The sequence below is a fragment of the Lepidochelys olivacea genome (assembly GCF_965140295.1).
Source record: "Lepidochelys olivacea isolate rLepOli2 genome assembly, chromosome: 15".
Lineage (NCBI taxonomy): Eukaryota > Metazoa > Chordata > Testudines > Cheloniidae > Lepidochelys > Lepidochelys olivacea.
The window spans coordinates 4,988,027-5,007,613 of record NC_140425.1 but is presented as its reverse complement, the minus strand read 5'-3'; the positions used below and the strand labels follow the sequence as shown (position 1 = coordinate 5,007,613).

Here is a 19,587-nt window from a genome sequence, read left to right as displayed (position 1 = left end):
CATAAATGATCTGGAGGATGGTGTAGATTGCACCCTCAGCAAGTTTGCAGATGACACTAAAGTGGGAGGAGAGGTAGATACGCTGGAGGGTAGGGAGAGGATACAGAGGGCCCTAGACAAATTAGGGGATTGGGCCAAAAGAAATCTGATGAGCTTCAACAAGGACAAGTGCAGAGTCCTGCACTTAGGACGGAAGAATCCCATGCACCGCTACAGACTAGAGACCGAATGGCTCGGCAGCAGTTCTGCAGAAAAGGACCTAGGGGTGACAGTGGACAAGAAGCTGGATATGAGTCAACAGTGTGCCCTTGTGCCAAGAAGGCCAATAGCATTTTGGGATGTATAAGTAGGGGCATTGCCAGCAGACCGAGGGACGTGATCGTTCCCCTCTATTCCACATTGGTGAGGCCTCATCTGGAGTACTGTGTCCAGTTTTGGGCCCCTCACTACAAGAAGGATGTGGAAAAATTGGAAAACATCCAGCGGAGGGCAACAAAAATGATTAGGAGACTGGAACACATGACTTATGAGGAGAGGCTGAGGGAACTGGGATTGTTTAGTCTGCAGAAGAGAAGAATGAGGGGGGATATGATAGCTGCTTTCAACTACCTGAAAGGGGGGTTCCAACGAGGATGGATCTAGACTGTTCTCAGTGGTAGCTGATGACAGAACAAGGAGTAATGGTCTCAAGTTGCAATGGGGGAGGTTTATTGTTGGATATTAGGAAAAAAATTTTCACTAGGAGGGTGGTAAAACATTGGAATGTGTTACCTAGCGAGGTGGTGGAATCTCCTTCCTTAGAAGTTTTTAAGGTCAGGCTTGACAAAGCCCTGGCTGGGATGATTTAGTTGGGGATTGGTCCTGCTTTTTGCAGGGGGTTGGACTAGATGACCTCCTGAGGTCCCTTCCAACCCTGATATTCTATGCTTCTATGAACTGCAGCAAAACCCACGGGGCCAGTGCCGTGAGTGAGTGGAAATTAATGACTGCTGTGAGCACACTGGAAAGCATTTGTTTACAATTAAAAAAGAAAAGCCCTGGCAGGTCAGGAGTGGGTAGTACCTCACTAAAACTGTCCTGGTTGCCAGCTTGACTGAGCACCTGTAGGGGTCAGCTCCGCTGGAAATCAGGCTGCTTAGCTAGATGCCTAACTGTCGGCACCCAAGTTTGAAATTCTGGCCATAAAGGGCAACGGGTGCTAGCTTTGCTCACAGCCTGACACCCAGGCTCAGCATGCCATTTGGGAGACTTGGCCAAACCCTCTCGCTCCCAGGACTAATAGGATCCAGGAGCCCTGAAGGGGCTCAACAATGACCCCACTGGCTGAATGAAGTCTGGCATTGCAGGATTCTTCACTTCGGTACTAAACTGTTGTGTCATGTTGCTGTGTGCTATTAAATGGCTGCTGTGTCCCACCCCAAAAGTGGCTGCATTTCATCAGGTCCTTTCCTTGGGGACAAATCCATCACACAGCAGAGTTGTGTCATTTGTGTCACTGGCTGATGGCATGTGTGTGACGATGTTACGTCACCGCACCCTGACACAACATCACACGTAGGTGCACGGAAACTAGAGGTAACTCCCACACTTGCGACAGGGAGTTTCCCCATGGGCCAGGAGACAGCAGATGCCTATCCAGCCAGACCTTAGTTCAAGCAGCACGGCTGAGAGCAGGCATGGCCCCGGGGCGTCTGACAGAGATACATGGTGGCGGTAATTCAATGATCGTGACAACATAAAGGCGCTGGTAATGGCCATCAAACTAGAATAGACCTTCCTTTCCTCAGATTATGTTACTCCAGCTATACAGGATCTGATTTACTGACATGAATCCCATGGCAATGTTTCTCCTCCACAGTAGCCACTGCGAGGCAGTTAGTCTGCACATTTGAACGCTCTCAGAGCGGATTATGGTTCTAACAAGTGAATCGCACATGCCTATCCATTAGCTGGTTTTCAGAGTCAGCCGCCCCACTCATAGACACACATGACACTAGCTAGACCTTTTCATAGCTGATTCCAACACTCTGCTCCCACTCCATTTGGCTGCTGTGAGTTGGGGTTACCTGTCCTCTTATCATTCACCCTCCCTGCAAGGGTGAATGCCACTGAATAGCATGGAGTTCTGGCAAAAAAGACACTCCTTCTGACAGAGAAGAAGTTATTTCAGGAGACAGGTTGATAATGATCAAGCTTCTATTGGACTAATTGTATCGAACATACTTAAAATTCCCCCCTATGATTTCAATTGGTTACAGGATTCTTCTTCACTTCAGTCCTAAACTGCTGTATAGTGTTGCTGTGTGCTGTTAAAGGCTGCTGCATACTACCCCAGAAGTGGCTGCATTTCAACAGGTGATGTGATTCCTTTATTTATAGTTTTTAAATCAGTTTTCAAAGTCTGTTAAGTGCACTGGGATCCTTTGGGCACAAGATAAGCCACAATTGTTTCACCACACAGCATCTCTGAGCATTCTGCTATAAGAGCTAATTATATCATCCAAAAAGAAAAGGAGTACTTGTGGCACCTTAGAGACTAACCAATTTATTTGAGCATGAGCTTTCGTGAGCTACAGCTCACTTCATCGGATGCATACCGTGGAAACTGCAGCAGACTTTATATACACACAGAGATCATGAAACAATACCTCCCCTCCCACCCCACTGTCCTGCTGGTAATAGCTTATCTAAAGTGATCATCAAGTTGGGCCATTTCCAGCACAAATCCAGGTTTTCTCACCCTCCACCCCCCCACACACAAACTCACTCTCCTGCTGGTAATAGCCCATCCAAAGTGACAACTCTCTACACAATGTGCATGATAATCAAGGTGGGCCATTTCCTGCACAAATCCAGGTTCTCTCACTCCCTCACCCCCCTCCAAAAACCACACACACAAACTCACTCTCCTGCTGGTAATAGCTCATCCAAAGTGACCACTCTCCCTACAATGTGCATGGTAATCAAGGTGGGCCATGTCCAGCACAAATCCAGGCTTTCTCACCCACCCCCCTTTTTTCCCGGGGACACACACACACACACACAAACTCACTCTCCTGCTGGCATCCAAAGAGTTCCTCTCACCTGAAGACTGCTGCTTATGGATGGTTTTCCCCCATCCTCATGTCAATCCCCTCATTGTCTGATAACTGTCTGTTTGTGCAGAGTTTGGAAGCCCACGGCAGTGACCCATGTTGTGCTCTTGGGCCCTGTGTTGTCCTGTATGACACGTCCCACAAAATCTCACACTGGGCCACGCTGACCACATGTCCCTGATTTCTATGGAAACTGTGACTCTTGTGGCCAGGGTGACACACCTCAGTGGCATTGTGTTTTCTCCAATAGCAAACGCCACTGGTGGATACGCCAGCTCCTAAAGCTGGGCTCTAATTCCCTGCCTATCCCTCCTCCCCGTTCAGACCGGACATTCGTTTGGTTCCCTCCCTCTAGCAGAACAGTTCTGGTCTCCCCCAGTGCAAACATGGAAGAGCTCCCCTGAGTTCAGTGGGATCTCTCCCCCTGGACTCTATTTACTCATGGGGACAGCTCATTTCATTGTGAGCTTCACCTGTGTGAAACAAGAAAAGCTCCCAACAGGAAGAACAAAAGGAAACAGCAGAAGCTGAGCTCCAGGGCTTCTCCTCTCCAGGAGCAATCAGCTCAGCCTCCTTCTTAACAAGAGCTCCTAACATCAGGAATTGGCTTCCCCACTGCTGGCCCTCTCCTGGGCAGGCCCATGCTCCTTATGCACAGGGGTGAAACCTGACCAGTGCCTGATACAATACCAATATTGTACTTTCGATTTACCTCCACTCCCTCTGCTGATGCAGTCTCCTGGAAAAAGCTGAGCTCCCTCCACACCCAGTGCAGCCAATGGGAATTGAGGGCACGCAGAGGAGGAGGAAGGCAGAGGTTGCCACACAATGAACTGGCTCTCAGTAACTCTGGAAGAGGAATGGTTACTGGGCCGAGACCAAATACTCTCCCTCTCCCCTGACTTGGCCCTTCCTCATAGAGCCCCTGGGCCCTAGGGAGCTTTAGTTAATGCTTCTGACCCTAGCTGCTGTTTGGCTGATTCCTCTGGCATTGGAGAGTCTGCTTTTTCTGTGCAACCCTCCCACAGCTAAGCTGGCTAGTAGCCGGTCTCCCATGACCATACCGGCAGCTGGTCCTTTAGCTCCCACCAACAGGAGTGGGTTTTATTTCATACCTAGTATCCCCTGGGGGTTCAGAGGCTCTGGGTGAGGAGGGCATGGGCTTGCTGGTATAGGCTGGGTGGGGGAGGGCACAAGAAGAAGCTGTCTTCACTGGGAGCATTTGGGTGGACGTGCTCATGTTGATGTGAGCATGCCCAGAGATGCATCCCGGGAACAGTGACTGGAGCCACTCTTACCAGGATCCTGGGCTCCTTTATTTCTTCCATCTCCCTGTTTTGTTACTCGAGTGAGCTTGGAAGCAGGAACCAAGGGGCTAGATGTGAACACCCTTTTCCAGATAATGGCATGAGGATGAGAAGGAATGCAGGAGCTCCAAGGCCAGTAGGAGGGAAGGTGTAAGAGGAGCCAGAGGAGCTTCCCGTGTGAGCTTGTTCTCTCCTGCACAGTGCCAGGGAGAGTGGAGCTCAGCAAGGAAACCAGGGCCAAGTTGCTGTGTCGGCCAGTCCAGTTTGGGAAAAGCTGTTGGGCTCAGCGCCTGTTCCAGGGGATGTGAGTCTCCCTTTAGAGATGGGTCGGCATCACAACACCCTGCCCATCCATACCTCAGTTCTGCTGCTGAGTTCCGTGGCTCTTCCCTCTCCTGTGCTCGGTTGAGGCGGGGAGAACACACGAGGACAGAAGAACACATTTTAGTGGCATTTTAAGATGGACTATTACTGGGCAAACCTGTCTGGAGTCCCTTCACCTGAAGAGTCTGCTCCTTGGCCATTCTCAAACCTTGCTACTGGCGTATTGAAAATCACCCCAGTCTGCAAGCACCTGGCTCCTGCTGCTCCTGGAGATGGGTGGCTTAAAGAACCCTTAAAGAATTAAAGGAATTAACTCCTTACTGACTGGACAGACATAGGGCTCAAGCCTGTTCTCCTCCCTCCTGAGTGGTACCATTGCATTCAATAAAAGAAAAGGAGTACTTGTGGCACCTTAGAGACTAACCAATTTATTTGAGCATTCAATTGCATTCAATGTGGTACCTGAGCAACTGGGGCAAGCTGAATTCAGCCCATATATTTGCACTCAAACATTTGCTCAGACTGTTGCCTGGCAAAAAAAGAACCGCAGACATTAGCCAGACGGCTAGCTTAGCTGCCCCTGAACTTCACAGTAGCACAATCCATCCCCATTAAGGACCGATTTCCAGCTCCACCTACAGCTTTTCAAACTCTTCCTGACTCCCAAACTGGTTTCCTCTGACATGCGAGTCTCTCTTACCTGTCTGCTTGCAAAATTATTTGAAGGGCTCCTTCTTTGCTCTTTGGAATAGTGTCTATAGCCCCTTTTCATCGCAGCTCCTCTAATTAGCCTTTTAAGTGATTTCTCCTTATTTTTACGCACCTCCCACTCCTCCTCCAGAGCAGATTGCTCCTTGCCTTTCTGTGCCTCCTGCTTATTGCTTTTCATAGCCCCACTCACTGACATCAGCCTGTGCCTTGTTTAGGCTCAGCTGGGCTCAAAGGCAGTTGCACTCTCTCACCAACACAGCTATGTAATATTTAACAATTATTAGTGGAGAGGAGTGGAAGGACGACCCACCAGTTAGGTCAATAGGCTAGGACTTGGGAGACCTGGGCCCAAGTCCTTTCTCTGCCACAGATTTTGTCTGTGGTCTTGGGCACGTCACTTAGTCTTTTTGTCTCTCAAAAAAACCCCATGAGGATAGTAATCCTTGGGTACCGCACAGGGGGTTGTGAGGATAGCTACATTACAGACTGTGAGTGCCAACACCATGGCAGTGGGGGTCAGGTAAGTACTTAAGGCAGATAGCTATCTCCATCGCTGTATCATATTCTAGACAAAATCCCTTTGGCTGCTGCCTGCCCCTGGCAAGGGACTTCCCTTCTGGGGCATTCAACCCCCTTCATGAGCAAGAGGAAGGGAATTCTGGGTGGAGATGGTGGGAAGCCACCAAGGCCACAAGACTTCCAGACTCTGAGTTCACCATTTCAACTTCTCCGAAAAAATAATTAGCTGGCATGTGCTGCTGCCGTCTTTCTGCTGTTGAGCCTTCCTCTCCCATCCTACACAGCACTAACTGGGCAACAAAGAGCCAAATTCTGCTCTCCGTTACCCCAGCCTAAACCCAAAGAAATGCCAGCGAAGAGAGAGGAGTCGCGCCCAGGTTACCCGAGAGGAAGGCAGAGCTGCATGGGGCCCAGCCTGTCTGGAACACGCTCAGGTCACCCAACCTCTCTTAGGCGCGTACAGCAAGCTTACAGAAAGAGGGTGGTAGTACTATTTTCCTATCTACGTATCTATTTTATTTCTGCTTCTTGGACATTCCTCTCCCTGGCTCTAGGGACATTCACACGATCAGACCAGATCCAGCCAGATAAAACCCATACATACATGATGTACAATGCGATGTAGCCCATGCTGGCCATACCTCTGCCTAAAAGCACAAAACCCAGACCTCCCACAAGAACACCCTCCTCCCGACCCACACGCTCGAGTAAGAGGGGTCTGCAACATGCTTTACCAATAAACAATGGACCAAAGCGGGGAGCAAGTTTCAGAGTTCAGAACCCCTCCCATATAAACCAGCACCTCCACAGACAACAAGGGGAGCAGTAAAGAGGGGAAAGGAATCTCTCAGCTAATCAGGGCTCAAATTATTTAGGATTTTGCAAGCCAAAATTAACCCCTTAAACTCCACCTGGAAGCCAACGGGCAGCCAATGCTGATTCCGGAGTGCTCGTATGACGTGCTGAGGGTATCAACGTCTGCTCAGCAAAGGCAGCTGCCACATTCTGCTGAGCTTCAGCTCCCAGATGGTCCAAGCTGTAGCCCCACGTAGAGCAGGTGGCAGCAAGTTAATCTCTTCACAGGATACACAGGGGAAAGCACTCAGCCACAGACGCTGCTGGAGCACCTTGGAGCTGCCCTGGATCTAATGACAGCCCTAAGCTGTGAATGGGGGAAACAACTGGGAGGGGTATTCCCTCAGTCGAGGCTGCTAATAAATCTCTGCCAAGTGTTCATTGCATCTTCCAATCTGCGAACATCAGGTCGGTCATTACTGGACAGAGGCTCAGCCAGCTACCTCCTAACGCATCCCCTGGGACAGCCACTGCACAGCAGAGCAGCGTGAGAGGACTGTGTGTCCTCAGCATACTAAAACCAGCACAGCCAACCGCTACACCTCAAACCTCCGCCTGGCTTCAGGTGCACTCTGATAGGGGGGCTGACAGCCCCACACCTTGCAGAACCCCACAGGCAACAACAACTGCCCATCACTTATGTCTGGAACCTCTCCCAGACAAAGGGGTGGAGCCATACCAGGGTGGCTCCATTTATGCCTGTCAGGAATAACAGGCACATCAAAAATACCTCGCCATCAGTGGTATCAACGGCCACGCTCTACCTCGCCGTGGGTGGTATCAATGGCCACGCTCTACCTCGCCGTCGGTGGTATCAACGGCCACACACTACCTCGCAGTCAGTAGTATCAATGGCCACACTCTACCTCGCTGTCGGTGGTATCAATGGCCACGCTCTACCTCGCAGTCAGTAGTATCAATGGCTACACTCTACCCTGCCGTCGGTGGTATCAATGGCCACGCTCTACCCTGCCGTTGGTGGTATCAATGGCCACGCTCTACCTCGCAGTCAGTAGTATCAATGGCCACACACTACCTCGCAGTCAGTAGTATCAATGGCCACACACTACCCTGCCGTTGGTGGTATCAATGGCCACGCTCTACCTCGCAGTCAGTAGTATCAATGGCCACACACTACCTTGCCGTTGGTGGTATCAATGGCCACGCTCTACCTCGCAGTCAGTAGTATCAATGGCCACGCTCTACCCTGCCGTTGGTGGTATCAATGGCCACGCTCTACCTCGCAGTCAGTAGTATCAATGGCCACACACTACCTTGCCGTTGGTGGTATCAATGGCCACGCTCTACCTCGCAGTCAGTAGTATCAATGGCCACGCTCTACCCTGCCGTTGGTGGTATCAATGGCCACGCTCTACCTCGCAGTCAGTAGTATCAATGGCCACACACTACCTTGCCGTTGGTGGTATCAATGGCCACGCTCTACCTCGCAGTCAGTAGTATCAATGGCCACGCACTACCTTGCCGTTGGTGGTATCAATGGCCACGCTCTACCTCGCAGTCAGTAGTATCAATGGCCACGCTCTACCCTGCCGTTGGTGGTATCAATGGCCACGCTCTACCTCGCCGTGGGTGGTACCAATGGCTACACACTACCTCGCAGTCGGTGGTATCAGAGGCAGCTGACAGACCTAAAAGAATCAGCATTGTCACATGGGCACTTTAACTTCATCTGTTGCTAGGAGATGTTTTGGTTCTGTACTTTTCTTTGGTAATAATTTATACCTGTACAGGGCCAGATTCTCACACCCTGATGCTGTTCAGGGCCCTACGGCACACAGTGTGAGGGAGGGTAGTAGACTCTGACTCACAGTGCTTTTCATCTGCAGATCTCATGGGAGGGTCAGTGTCATTAACCCCATGTTGACAATGGGGAAACTGAGGCACAAAGTGGCAATGTGATCTGCCCAAGATCATACAGTGAGTCAATATCAGAGCAGGACATAAAATCCAGATCTCCTGATTCCAAGCCTGTGTCCTCTCAACTGGAGCACACTGCCCTGCTGCTAGGCTGGGCAGGATAACACCATAAATGACCATTCAGTGTCAACATACGTCTTAAGGTGCAAGAGCACCACCACAACGTAAGAGTTTGTTGAAGGTAGCACCCAGCAAAGCTGAACAGGTGCAGTGCCCCTGCTGGGAAGAAGGGGAAGGACACTGAAAAGCTTCTTCTCCCAGCGTTTTCCTGGGGAGGCGGGTTGAATGCGGTAGGGAAGAGGGGTTAGCATTTGATTCTGGTGGCTGTTGAACACTTTAATTCTTGACACTGAACCATATGGAATTCTCTATTGCCTTGCCTGCCTAGGAGAGGTGCAGTCTACACATTGCCATGAATCGTTTATTCAGTACCAGGATCAGGATCTCCACCAGGCTGAATTCATTCATTATCAATTATTCCTTTTTTTACCGTTAATGTTTTGCTTCCTTTATGGAATTTCTGCTCCTTCCTCCCTGCAGGAAAAAATAACCACACACCTCCCCACCACCATCAGAGAACGTTTCACCACAAAGGCAGCCGATCAGAATTCCCCAATATGCAAGACAACCACAAAATAAAAGAGTCCTGCACTATCCCGCAGGGTGCGGTGAGGTGTGTGAATACTGATTGGCTGGTTAGGAGGACATGAGCTGCAATAAACAAACAAGGAGAAGCCACAGCTGTGCATTTGGGCACCTCTGATCCAGGTCACTGTCCTGGCATTTAAACGCTAAGGGCTAGATCCCCAGCTGGTGTATGCTACTGCAGCTCCTCTGAAGTCAGTGTGGATTTATGCCATCTGAGGATCTCAATCTGCAGTCAGAATGAACCCATGATACATCAGCCCCCGACCTGCTGCGCTACCAGGTGGCAAGCTACCTGCTCCCCACAGAACGGCTATGGAACCAGTTCTAACTCCAGCCGGTGGCTGACCACTGGGACATTTGGAGAAGCCTCTCCCATAAGTGGTTTGTGCAAACTTAGCTTATCTAGCCGCTGTCACAGCTGTTCCAAATGGGTCCATGAACACATTACACCACAGACCATTAAGCAGCCTGTCTTCTCGTCTCTCTGCTGTGCCTTGTCAAGTTTGAATCCTCTTTGGCTTGTTAACTGCTGTGCAGCCGGAATAAATGGCAGCCGAGCCTTAACTAAACTCCAAGCTGCTCCCGGAGCGCCCATCCCAATGCTAATCCGACACAAAAGCCTTCGCCATTCCCTCCTCCGGTGTGAAAAGCATGGAGGGGAAACAGGGCAGGGAGGGGGGAAAGACACTTCATGTGCTGGGGGAGGACGGGAATGAAGAAAAAGGGAAGGGGAGCAGCAGCCCCTGGGGAGTGAATGCCTCCTTGTCCTCTTCTCAACAGAACAGTGGAGCACACGCACACTCGTGCACAGAGTTTACCTGGCACACAGCTGTTCATTGCATGCAGGGACCAGTGAGGAGTTACACATGCCACAGGCAAGCCACGCCCCTGCCCACACCCCTGCTACTGCCAGGATTTCCAAGAGAACTCAAGCGCGACAAAGCACTTACATTGATCATAGCATTGGAGGTGATCCGGAAGAGGGTGGCTCGCTCATTGACGGCTTTGATCTTCTCCCCGCTCTCGGCAGGCAGCTTCAGGTTCTCCAGCTCACTCAGGGACCTCTGGAGAGCCGCCCCGTGCTTGGCAATAAGGTCATTGCACGTGCTTAGATCCTCCAGCTTACTGGCGAGGCTTTTCAGAGTGCTGTGCAGCTCACTCTTGTCAGACTGCGAGGTTGGTTCCTCATCACCAGAGTCATCTGGAAAGAGGGGAGTGGGGGGTGGAGAGAAAAAACGGTTTCCATGGTTACCACCGGACTGTACTAAAGTCCGGGCTGTGCAGTGGAAGTGAGTCAAGGGCTCCTGGCTTGTGCTGAGTGCCGTTGGGCTGGGGGTGAGAGAGCCTGCACACTGCCCTTGGGGACAGCTTTTCAGAATAGCCCCTAGCTTGTCCCTCTCTGCCCTACACATGGAGCTCCTATTCCCCCTCCTGCTTCCTAGCTGCTTTCACTCCTCCTGTAGCCAAGCTCTTCCTGTGTGTCGGAAGCAGGGGTCAGTGCAGAGTACGTCTCTGCCTGTGAAAAAAGCAGCCAGCCAGCGTCCCCAGGCAGCACTGCGTTTTCTGGGTGCTCTGTCCTAACATTCCCAGCTCCCACCTGAGACTGCCGCGCTGCGGGAATGAGCAGCACCAGGACGCGGGGAGTAACAAGGCCGGGGGGGCCCTAGCGAACACCTAAGCACTGGGGTGAGTTTAGGCCAGGAGTGCCCAGTCTCCTGCATCCAAAAAAGAACAATGTTGTAATGATCTGATCCAAAGCCCAGAGATGTCAGCAGGAAAACTTCCAGTGACTTCACTAAGTTACAGAGCCGCCCCCCGAAGAGGCTAACCGCCAGGCAGGGCCCAGGAGAGCTAGATGTGCAACTGCCAACCACTACTGTGCCGAGGAGGGGCATTCACACAGGGCCAAGTCCCACAACAGCAAGCGTGGGGAGTTCCCCCCACCCCAGAACCTCTGCCGTGGACTTCCCATCATAACACTCTGGACTGTGATTAGTCCAACCACGTGGGTCGTTAGCACAAACGTGCAGTTCGGATCGGAATTTGTGTCTCCATCTGTGTGACACTGGGACCGAGGGAACCACTGAGGGTACGTCTACACAGCATTTGGAGCGAGCTTCCCAGGGGTCCACAGACAGGGGCTAGCAGGCTCGTGCTAGCACTCTAAAAATAGTCGTGTAGACAGCGCTTTGAGCTCACGGTTTGGGCTGCCGCTCAGGCTCTGAAGCCTTGGGAGGCAGCTGGGCTTCCAAGCCCGAGCTCCAGCCTCAACTCCAAGCACTGACCATCCAGCTATTTTTAGAGCATGAGTCTGAGCCCATCAGCCCAAGTCTATCAACCTGGGCTGGGCGGCTTGCTCCAAAATGCTGTGTAGACGCACCCTCAGGGAGCACCGAAACACCCGTCTTTCATAAGGAAAATTATTCTGTTCTGAGTGTTTTCAAGTTTCACCCACATGGAAAGGTCCTAGACACTCAGTATAGAATAACAGCCTTTCTATAGCACTTTGAAACCAGGCTATGTAATCCTGCAGACGGGGGAGTATAGGATGTTTTCAAAGTTCTACAGAAAGGAGAGCACTCTTCACTAAATACGACAGGGCTCAGAGTGATTTCCATATAAAGCCCTAATGAATTTAATAAGGATGAGCTATTCCCTAAGGGTTAAGTCTCAAATATTTACATAATAACATAAGAATGGCCATCGTGGGTCAGACCAATGGTCCATCTAGCCCAGTGTCCTGTCTTCTGACAGTGGCTGGTGCCAGATGCTTCAGAGGGAATGAACAGAACAGGGCAACGTATCGAGTAATCCATCCATTGTCATCCAGTCCCAGATTCTGGCAGTCAGAGGTCTAGGGACACCCAGAGCCAGGGATTACATCCCTGACCATTTTGGCTAATAGCCAGTGATGAACCTAACCTCCATGAACTTATCTAATTCTTTTTTGAACCCAGTTATACTTTTGGCCTTCACAACATCCCCTGGCAACCACTTCCACAGGTTGTCTGAGTGTTGTGTAAAGAAGGACTCCTTATTTTGATTCAAACCTAATGCCTATTAAGAACTCCTGGTTCTTGTGTTCTGTGAAGGGGAAAATAACACTTCCTTCTTCACTTTCTCCACACCAGTCATGATTTTATAAACCTCTATCATATCCTCCCTTAGTCATCTCTCTTCTAAAATGAACAGTCCCAGTCTTATTAATCTCTCCTCATATGGAAGCTGCTCCATACCCCTAATTATTTTTGTTGCCCTTTTCTGTACCTTTTCCAATTCCAATATATCTTTTTAAAGATGGGCAACAAAAGCTGCATGCACTATTCAGGATGTGGACATACTATGAATTTACATAGTGGCAATATGATATTTTCTTTCTTATCTATCCATTTCCTAATGATTCCCAACATTGGCTTTTTGTTACTGCTACTGCACATTGAACAGATGTTTTCAGAGAACTATGCACAATGACTCCCAGATCTCTTGCTTGAGTGGTAACAGCTAGTTTAGACCCCATCATTTTGTATGTATAGTTGGACATTTCCAATGTCCATTACTTTGCATTTATCAACATTGAATTTCATCTGCCATTTTGTTGCCCAGTCACCCACTTCTGTGAGATCCATCTGTAACTCTTCGCAGTCAGTTTTGGACTTAACCAACGTGAATAATTTTGTATCATCTGCAAACTTTGCCACCTCACAGTTTACCCCTTTTGCCAGATCATTTATGAATATGTTGAACAGTATTAGTCTCAGTATGGATCCTTGGGGGGCTTCCACTATTTACCTCTCTCCACTGTGAAAACTGACCGTTTATTCCTACCCTTTGCTTCCTACCTTTTAACCAGTTACTGATCCATGAGAGGACCTTCCCTCTTATCCCATGACAGTTTACTTTGCTTAAGAGCCTTTGGTGGGGGACCTTGTCAAAAGTTCTCTGAAAGTCCAAGGAGACTATGTCCACTAGATCACCCTTGTCCACGTTTGTTGACACCCACAGAGAATTCTAATACATTGGTGAGGCATGATCTCCCTTAACAGAAGCTGTGTTGACTCTTCCCCAACATACTGTGTTCATCAAAGTGTCCGATAATTGTGTTCTCCGCCATAGTTTTAATCAATCTGCTTGATACTGAAGTTAGACTTACCAGCCTGTAATTGCCTGGATCACCCTGGAACCATTTTTTTAAAACGTCAGCATTACATTAGCCCTCTGGTACACAAGCTGGTTTAAATGATAGGTTACATACCACAGTTAGTAGTTCTGCAATTTCATATTTCAGTTCCTTCAGAACTCTTGGGTGAATCCTACCTGGTCCTGGTGACTTATTACTGTTTAATTTATCAGTTTGTTCCAGAACCTCCTCTACTGACACCTCAATCCGGGACAGTTTTGTCACTTAAAAAGAATAGTTCAGGAGTGGGAATCTCCCTCACATCCTCTGCAGCGAAGACCAGTGCAAAGAATTCATTTAGCTTCTTTGCAACGGACTTGTCATCCTTGAAAAGGAGTCCTTGTGGCACCTTAGAGACTAACCAATTTATTTGAGCATAAGCTTTTGTGGGCTACAGCCCACTTCATTAGATGCATAGAATGGAACATAGAGTAAAAAGGTATATATTCATACAGAGAACATAAAAAGGTGGACGTTGCCACACCAACTCTAAGAGGCTAATTAATTAAGATGAGCTATTATCAGCAGGAGAAAAAAAACTTTTGTCGGGATAATCAAGATGGCTCATTTCAGACAGTTGACAAGAACATGTGAGGATACTTAACATGGGGAAATAGATTCAGTTTTTTCTGTGTCTCATGCTAGTTGCTCTTCAAATTCTTTTTTGGCTGCTGAATTATAGTTTTACACTTGAGTCCAATCTACATTTTTAAGCTGTTTCTTATAACCAACTCATGCCTTCAGTGTCCTGGCCTCGGTCAGAGCCACACAGGTAGCACAGTGCTGGCAGCTGCTTGTTGCATGCTGAGAGAGGAGGTTATACATGGTGTAGAACTGCTGAGGGGCTCTCAGCTCTCGCGCAGCAGGCCTCAGGCAGCTGACCTTTTGGGGAGGGAAGGACAACTTCCATGAATGTTACCATGTAAGGAAATATCTATTTAATATTTACAACAACAAAACCAGCACTGCAGAAGGGGAGTATGTTCAATATCACTGAGATTCAACGGAAATGGTGATTATTTTTGTAACATAAAAATATTGTGTGGTGTTAAACAAGCAATGAATAATGAGTGTAATGTGATGAGTTTCTTTAAAATGCACCATTCTCTCTCCCCTGGAGGCAGGTGGAGTCAAGCACAAGTTGGGGGATCAAGAGGCTCTAAGCAGGGATCAGAGACATCAGCAAAAAATCCACCAGGAAGTCAAACTGAGAAAGGGAAAACAGCCCTGACACTACAGAGGTTCCAGGGGTGGTTTTAGAGCACGTGCAGCTCAGCTATGCACCCTCCCCATATACACATCCTGTGTTACGGAACATGGGTCCCATTAAAGATCGTCGTGCTGCACTGACTCGGCTCCACACTGTCACCATCCTGGCCCACAGTTCATGCCCCCTGGATCTGCCTTGCAGGCTGAGCTTGGAGGGCAGGCCCAGAGCCCTGAGCTGCAGGCATTACCGCGTCACTTCCCAACGTCGTGCCCAACCAGCAGGGGCAACACCAAGTCCGTGGGGCATTGCTCTGCTACACCCGGGAAGGCCCCCACTGCACAGCCAGAGAACATGATGTTGCTGGGCACTGATGTACCAACACCACCAAACACTGAGACCTGCCACACAACTATGGCTTTGTGCTGGGTCTGAGCAGTTGTCAGCTGTGTGCCCAACGACGTCCCCAGAAGTATGTGCACCCTGGCCCCCATCCTCTCTTGGGTGCAGCTGCACTCTGTCCCCTGCCCCAGCCCCCCGGTTCATGTCCCCCCACTCGGGTGCAGCTGCACTCCGTCCTCATCCCCCTCCCCTGGTGCATGAGCACGCAATTTCCTCTGCACGTTGGCTGCAGATGCGCCTCCCATTCCCCACAGCCCCGTGAGTAGATGTGTTCTGTCCCTGTCCGCCCAGGAGCAGGGACGTTCCGTCCATCCCCCGTCATGTGCCCAGGAGCAGGGACGCTCCGTCCATCCCCTGTCACACGCCCAGGAGCAGGGACTCTCCGTCCATCCCCTGTCACACCCCCAGGAGCAGGGACTCTCCGTCCGTCTCCCGTCACACCCCCAGGAGCAGAGACGCTCCGTCCATCTCCGGTCACACGCCCAGGAGCAGGGACACTCCGTCCCATTGATTTTCAAGCAATTCTATTTTTTTTTAAGAAGCATAACGTTACAAAATACAGCCCTCCAAAGAGTGACAGTGATCCCGTTCTACTCAGCGTGAGCCCAAGTGGCCAAGCCCTGGGAAGGGCTGAGCAGTGGCTATAATTCCAGTGCTAAGGCACTCTGTCCACCAGTTTGTATCCTTACACTGATACAGGGAGTCATGCCCCAGATGTGAGGCATATGCCAGTTACCCTGTGCTTCAGGACTGTGTGGGGAGGCAGCTGTCTCTGCCCTGGGTTTCCCTTTCTGGAGGCAGTTCCCTGTCCTGTCCATCCTCTAAAGCACAGTATCTACCGACTGACAACACAGGCGTGCGCAGCTCTCTCTGTGTACATCTGCACAAAGGAAATGATAAATAGTGATAAATGTCAACTCCAAATCAACCGCAAGTCCACAAAAGGAACAACCCCAAGTCCCCAGAATAAAGCTGAGCGCCTAGATAAGCTCCGAGCCTGCTCAGGTCAGCAAGCCTGCGCTTTGCCGGAAGAAGCTGGAAAATGAATTCCAGAGCTTGGGCTCACTCTTGAGAACACCTGGCCTTCAGCCTCTACACGTGCTGAGCTCAAAGCCAGAGACCCTGAGAAGGAGCCTCTCAGCTGATTTCAGTTGGTGCATAAGTTGGATGGTGCATAAGCTGAGAGCAGCTAGAATGTACATGTTGTGAGCTGTATTGTCAAACATGGACATTTAAAATGGGACATCCAGGTTCTGTACTTGGGCCTTTAAACTGGCTCTCTAAAGTATGTAACTACACCAAGGCCAAAAGGCTTGCACTGGTGCATATAGGAGCTGCCCTTGGCCCAAGGCTGCTAAGTAAGCATGTGAAGACAAAGTGCCAAACTGAGCAGCCAAACGCAGGGCCCACATGTGCTGGTTAGAGGCAGGATCCTGGTGTACGTGTGACCAATCTGAGGATGGCGTCCCGGCTCCCATGCCAAACCTCCATGAGTTGAGTTGATCATTCCACAAGTTACTTATCTCTGACAATGAGAAGTCATAGGGCTGAACTGACAGCTGCCAATCGAGCTGCCTAGCTTATGTCATCAGTGAACGCGGTCCCATGTTTTGGAGCTAAAAGAAAGACCTCCCACCAGTTGCAAACCTAATCTAAGTCCCTGCATGGCCATGGGATGAATTTCTTCCCACAATTAATCCTGCCAACTCTCCTCAGGCAGGCAAACAAAGCAGCACCGGGAATGAAAGCAGGGCTTGTTCTCTGTGGCGTCTCTGCCTGGCACGGCACTCAGGGACAGAAGGGAGAAGGCTGAGTGTCAACAAATTCTTCTATGGCAAGAGAGCCCAAGCTGCGCGCCAGAGCTGAGAGCCTGCGAAGGTGCCTCAATTACAGTCAGAGCAGGATGGCTTCGCTGGCATGTCAGGTGTTCTGGCCTGGAACGGCCGGCCCAGCTGCTGCCTCATCTCCTGCCTTTCGTCTGATAAACGGATGTGGGTTTTTATCCCGAGCGTATTGGTAAGATTTTCAAGATGATGCTATTGAGACAGATGTCCAGCCATCGTTCAATAGTAGCACATTGATGCCACAGCTCACAGAAGGGGAAACAGCCCTGGGTTTAAAACCAACCAAGCAGTGTTTGTAACACAGGAATCAGAGCAATTTGGTAGCATAGAAGGACAATCAACCCCAAGTGCTAACGAAAAGCAAGTGCAGCAGCCTGGGAAGTGTGCTGAGCTGCAGTCCGGAGCACGTTACATGGCCATGTGGAGAAAGTGGCCTTTCCACTGAAATCACACGAGATGATATAGGGGCATCTTCCATCCCCAAGTGCTTTATCCAGCATCCCTTCAAATGCCCCCTCTTGAGTGAAGGGAAGCAATCCATTCAATGTATACCTTCAGATCAGCGGCACTGCTATGGGTACCCGCATGGCCCCACAGTATGCCAACATTTTTATGACTGATTTAGAACAACGCTTCCTCAGCTCTCGTCCCCTAAAGCCCCTACTCTACTTGCGCTATATTGATGACATCTTCATCATCTGGACCCATGGAAAAGAAGCCCTTGAGGAATTCCACCATGATTTCAACAATTTCCATCCCACCACCAACCTCAGCCTGGTCCAGTCCACACAAGAGATCCACTTCCTGGACACTACAGTGCTAATAAACAATGGTCACATAAACACCACCCTATACCGGAAACCTACTGACCGCTATTCCTACCTGCATGCCTCCAGCTTTCACCCTGACCACACCACACGATCCATCGTCTACAGCCAAGCTCTGCGATACAACCGCATTTGCTCCAACCCCTCAGACAGAGACAAACACCTACAAGATCTCTGTCAAGCTTTCTTACAACTACAATACCCACCTGCGGAAGTAAAGAAACAGATTGATAGAGCCAGAAGAGTTCCCAGACGTTACCTACTACAGGACAGGCCTAACAAAGAAAATAACAGAACGCCACTAGCCGTCACCTTCAGCCCCCAACTAAAACCCCTCCAACGCATTATTAAGGATCTACAACCTATCCTAAAGGATGACCCAACACTCTCACAAATCTTGGGAGACAGGCCAGTCCTTGCCTACAGACAGCCCCGCAACCTGAAGCAAATACTCACCAACAACCACATACCACACAACAGAACCACTAACCCAGGAACTTATCCTTGCAACAAAGCCCGTTGCCAATTGTGCCCACATATCTATTCAGGGGACACCATCACAGGGCCTAATAACATCAGCCACACTATCAGAGGCTCGTTCACCTGCACATCCACCAATGTGATATATGCCATCATGTGCCAGCAATGCCTCTCTGCCATGTACATTGGTCAAACTGGACAGTCTCTACATAAAAGAATAAATGGACACAAATCAGATGTCAAGAATTATAACATTCATAAACCAGTCGGAGAACACTTCAATCTCTCTGGTCACGCAATCACAGACATGAAGGTCGCTATCTTAAAACAAAAAAACTTCAAATCCAGACTCCAGCGAGAAACTGCTGAATTGGAATTCATTTGCAAATTGGATACTATTAATTTAGGCTTAAATAGAGACTGGGAGTGGCTAAATCATTATGCAAGGTAGCCTATTTCCCCTTTTTTTTTCCTATCCCCCCCCCCCCCCCAGATGTTCTGGTTTAACTTGGATTTAAACTTGGAGAGTGGTCAGTTTGGATGAGCTATTACCAGCAGGAGAGTGAGTTTGTGTGTGTGGTTTTTGGGAGGGGGGTGAGGGGGTGAGAGAACCTGGATTTGTGCAGGAAATGGCCCAACTTGATTATCATGCACATTGTGTAAAGAGTTGTCACTTTGGATGGGCTATCACCAGCAGGAGAGTGAATTTGTGTGGGGGGGTGGAGGGTGAGAAAACCTGGATTTGTGCTGGAAATGGCCCAACCTGATGATCACTTTAGATAAGCTATTACCAGCAGGACAGTGGGGTGGGATGAGGTATTGTTTCATATTCTCTGTGTGTATATAAAATCTGCTGCAGTTTCCACGGTATGCATCCGATGAAGTGAGCTGTAGCTCACGAAAGCTTATGCTCAAATAAATTGGTTAGTTTCTGAGGTGCCACAAGTACTCCTTTTCTTTTTGCAAATACAGACTAACACGGCTGTTACTCTGAAACCAATGCATTCAACGCGTATGAGCTGAAAACACTGCACATCCATTATTAACCTGCACAACACCCCAAAAAGGCAGGTAACTACAGCCCTGGCTGCAATAAGACATTGGCCATTTGGAACCAGTGTAGCTCCCTAGAGTGTGCAAAACACCTCATGTCCTCACACAAAAGAGCTTCAAGAAGTTTACAAGCATTCTGAGAGCCAGCCAGAGTAACTAGCTCTCAACAGGTTTAGGAAACTGTTCGGTTTAAACTTGAC

At 49.5% G+C, this 19,587-nt stretch overlaps 1 protein-coding gene across 2 annotated transcripts in view; it reads right to left on the bottom strand.

Annotated features, from left to right (window-relative positions):
* The window catches only part of OSBP2 (oxysterol binding protein 2), a 366,039-nt gene that overhangs the window by 126,325 nt on the left and 220,127 nt on the right, over positions 1-19,587 (bottom strand). For both annotated transcript variants that reach the window (XM_084649482.1, XM_084649481.1), the window contains exon 3: positions 10,348-10,598. In XM_084649482.1, coding sequence (XP_084505608.1) covers positions 10,348-10,598 — 251 coding nt within the window. The remainder of the gene's footprint in view (positions 1-10,347; positions 10,599-19,587) is intronic.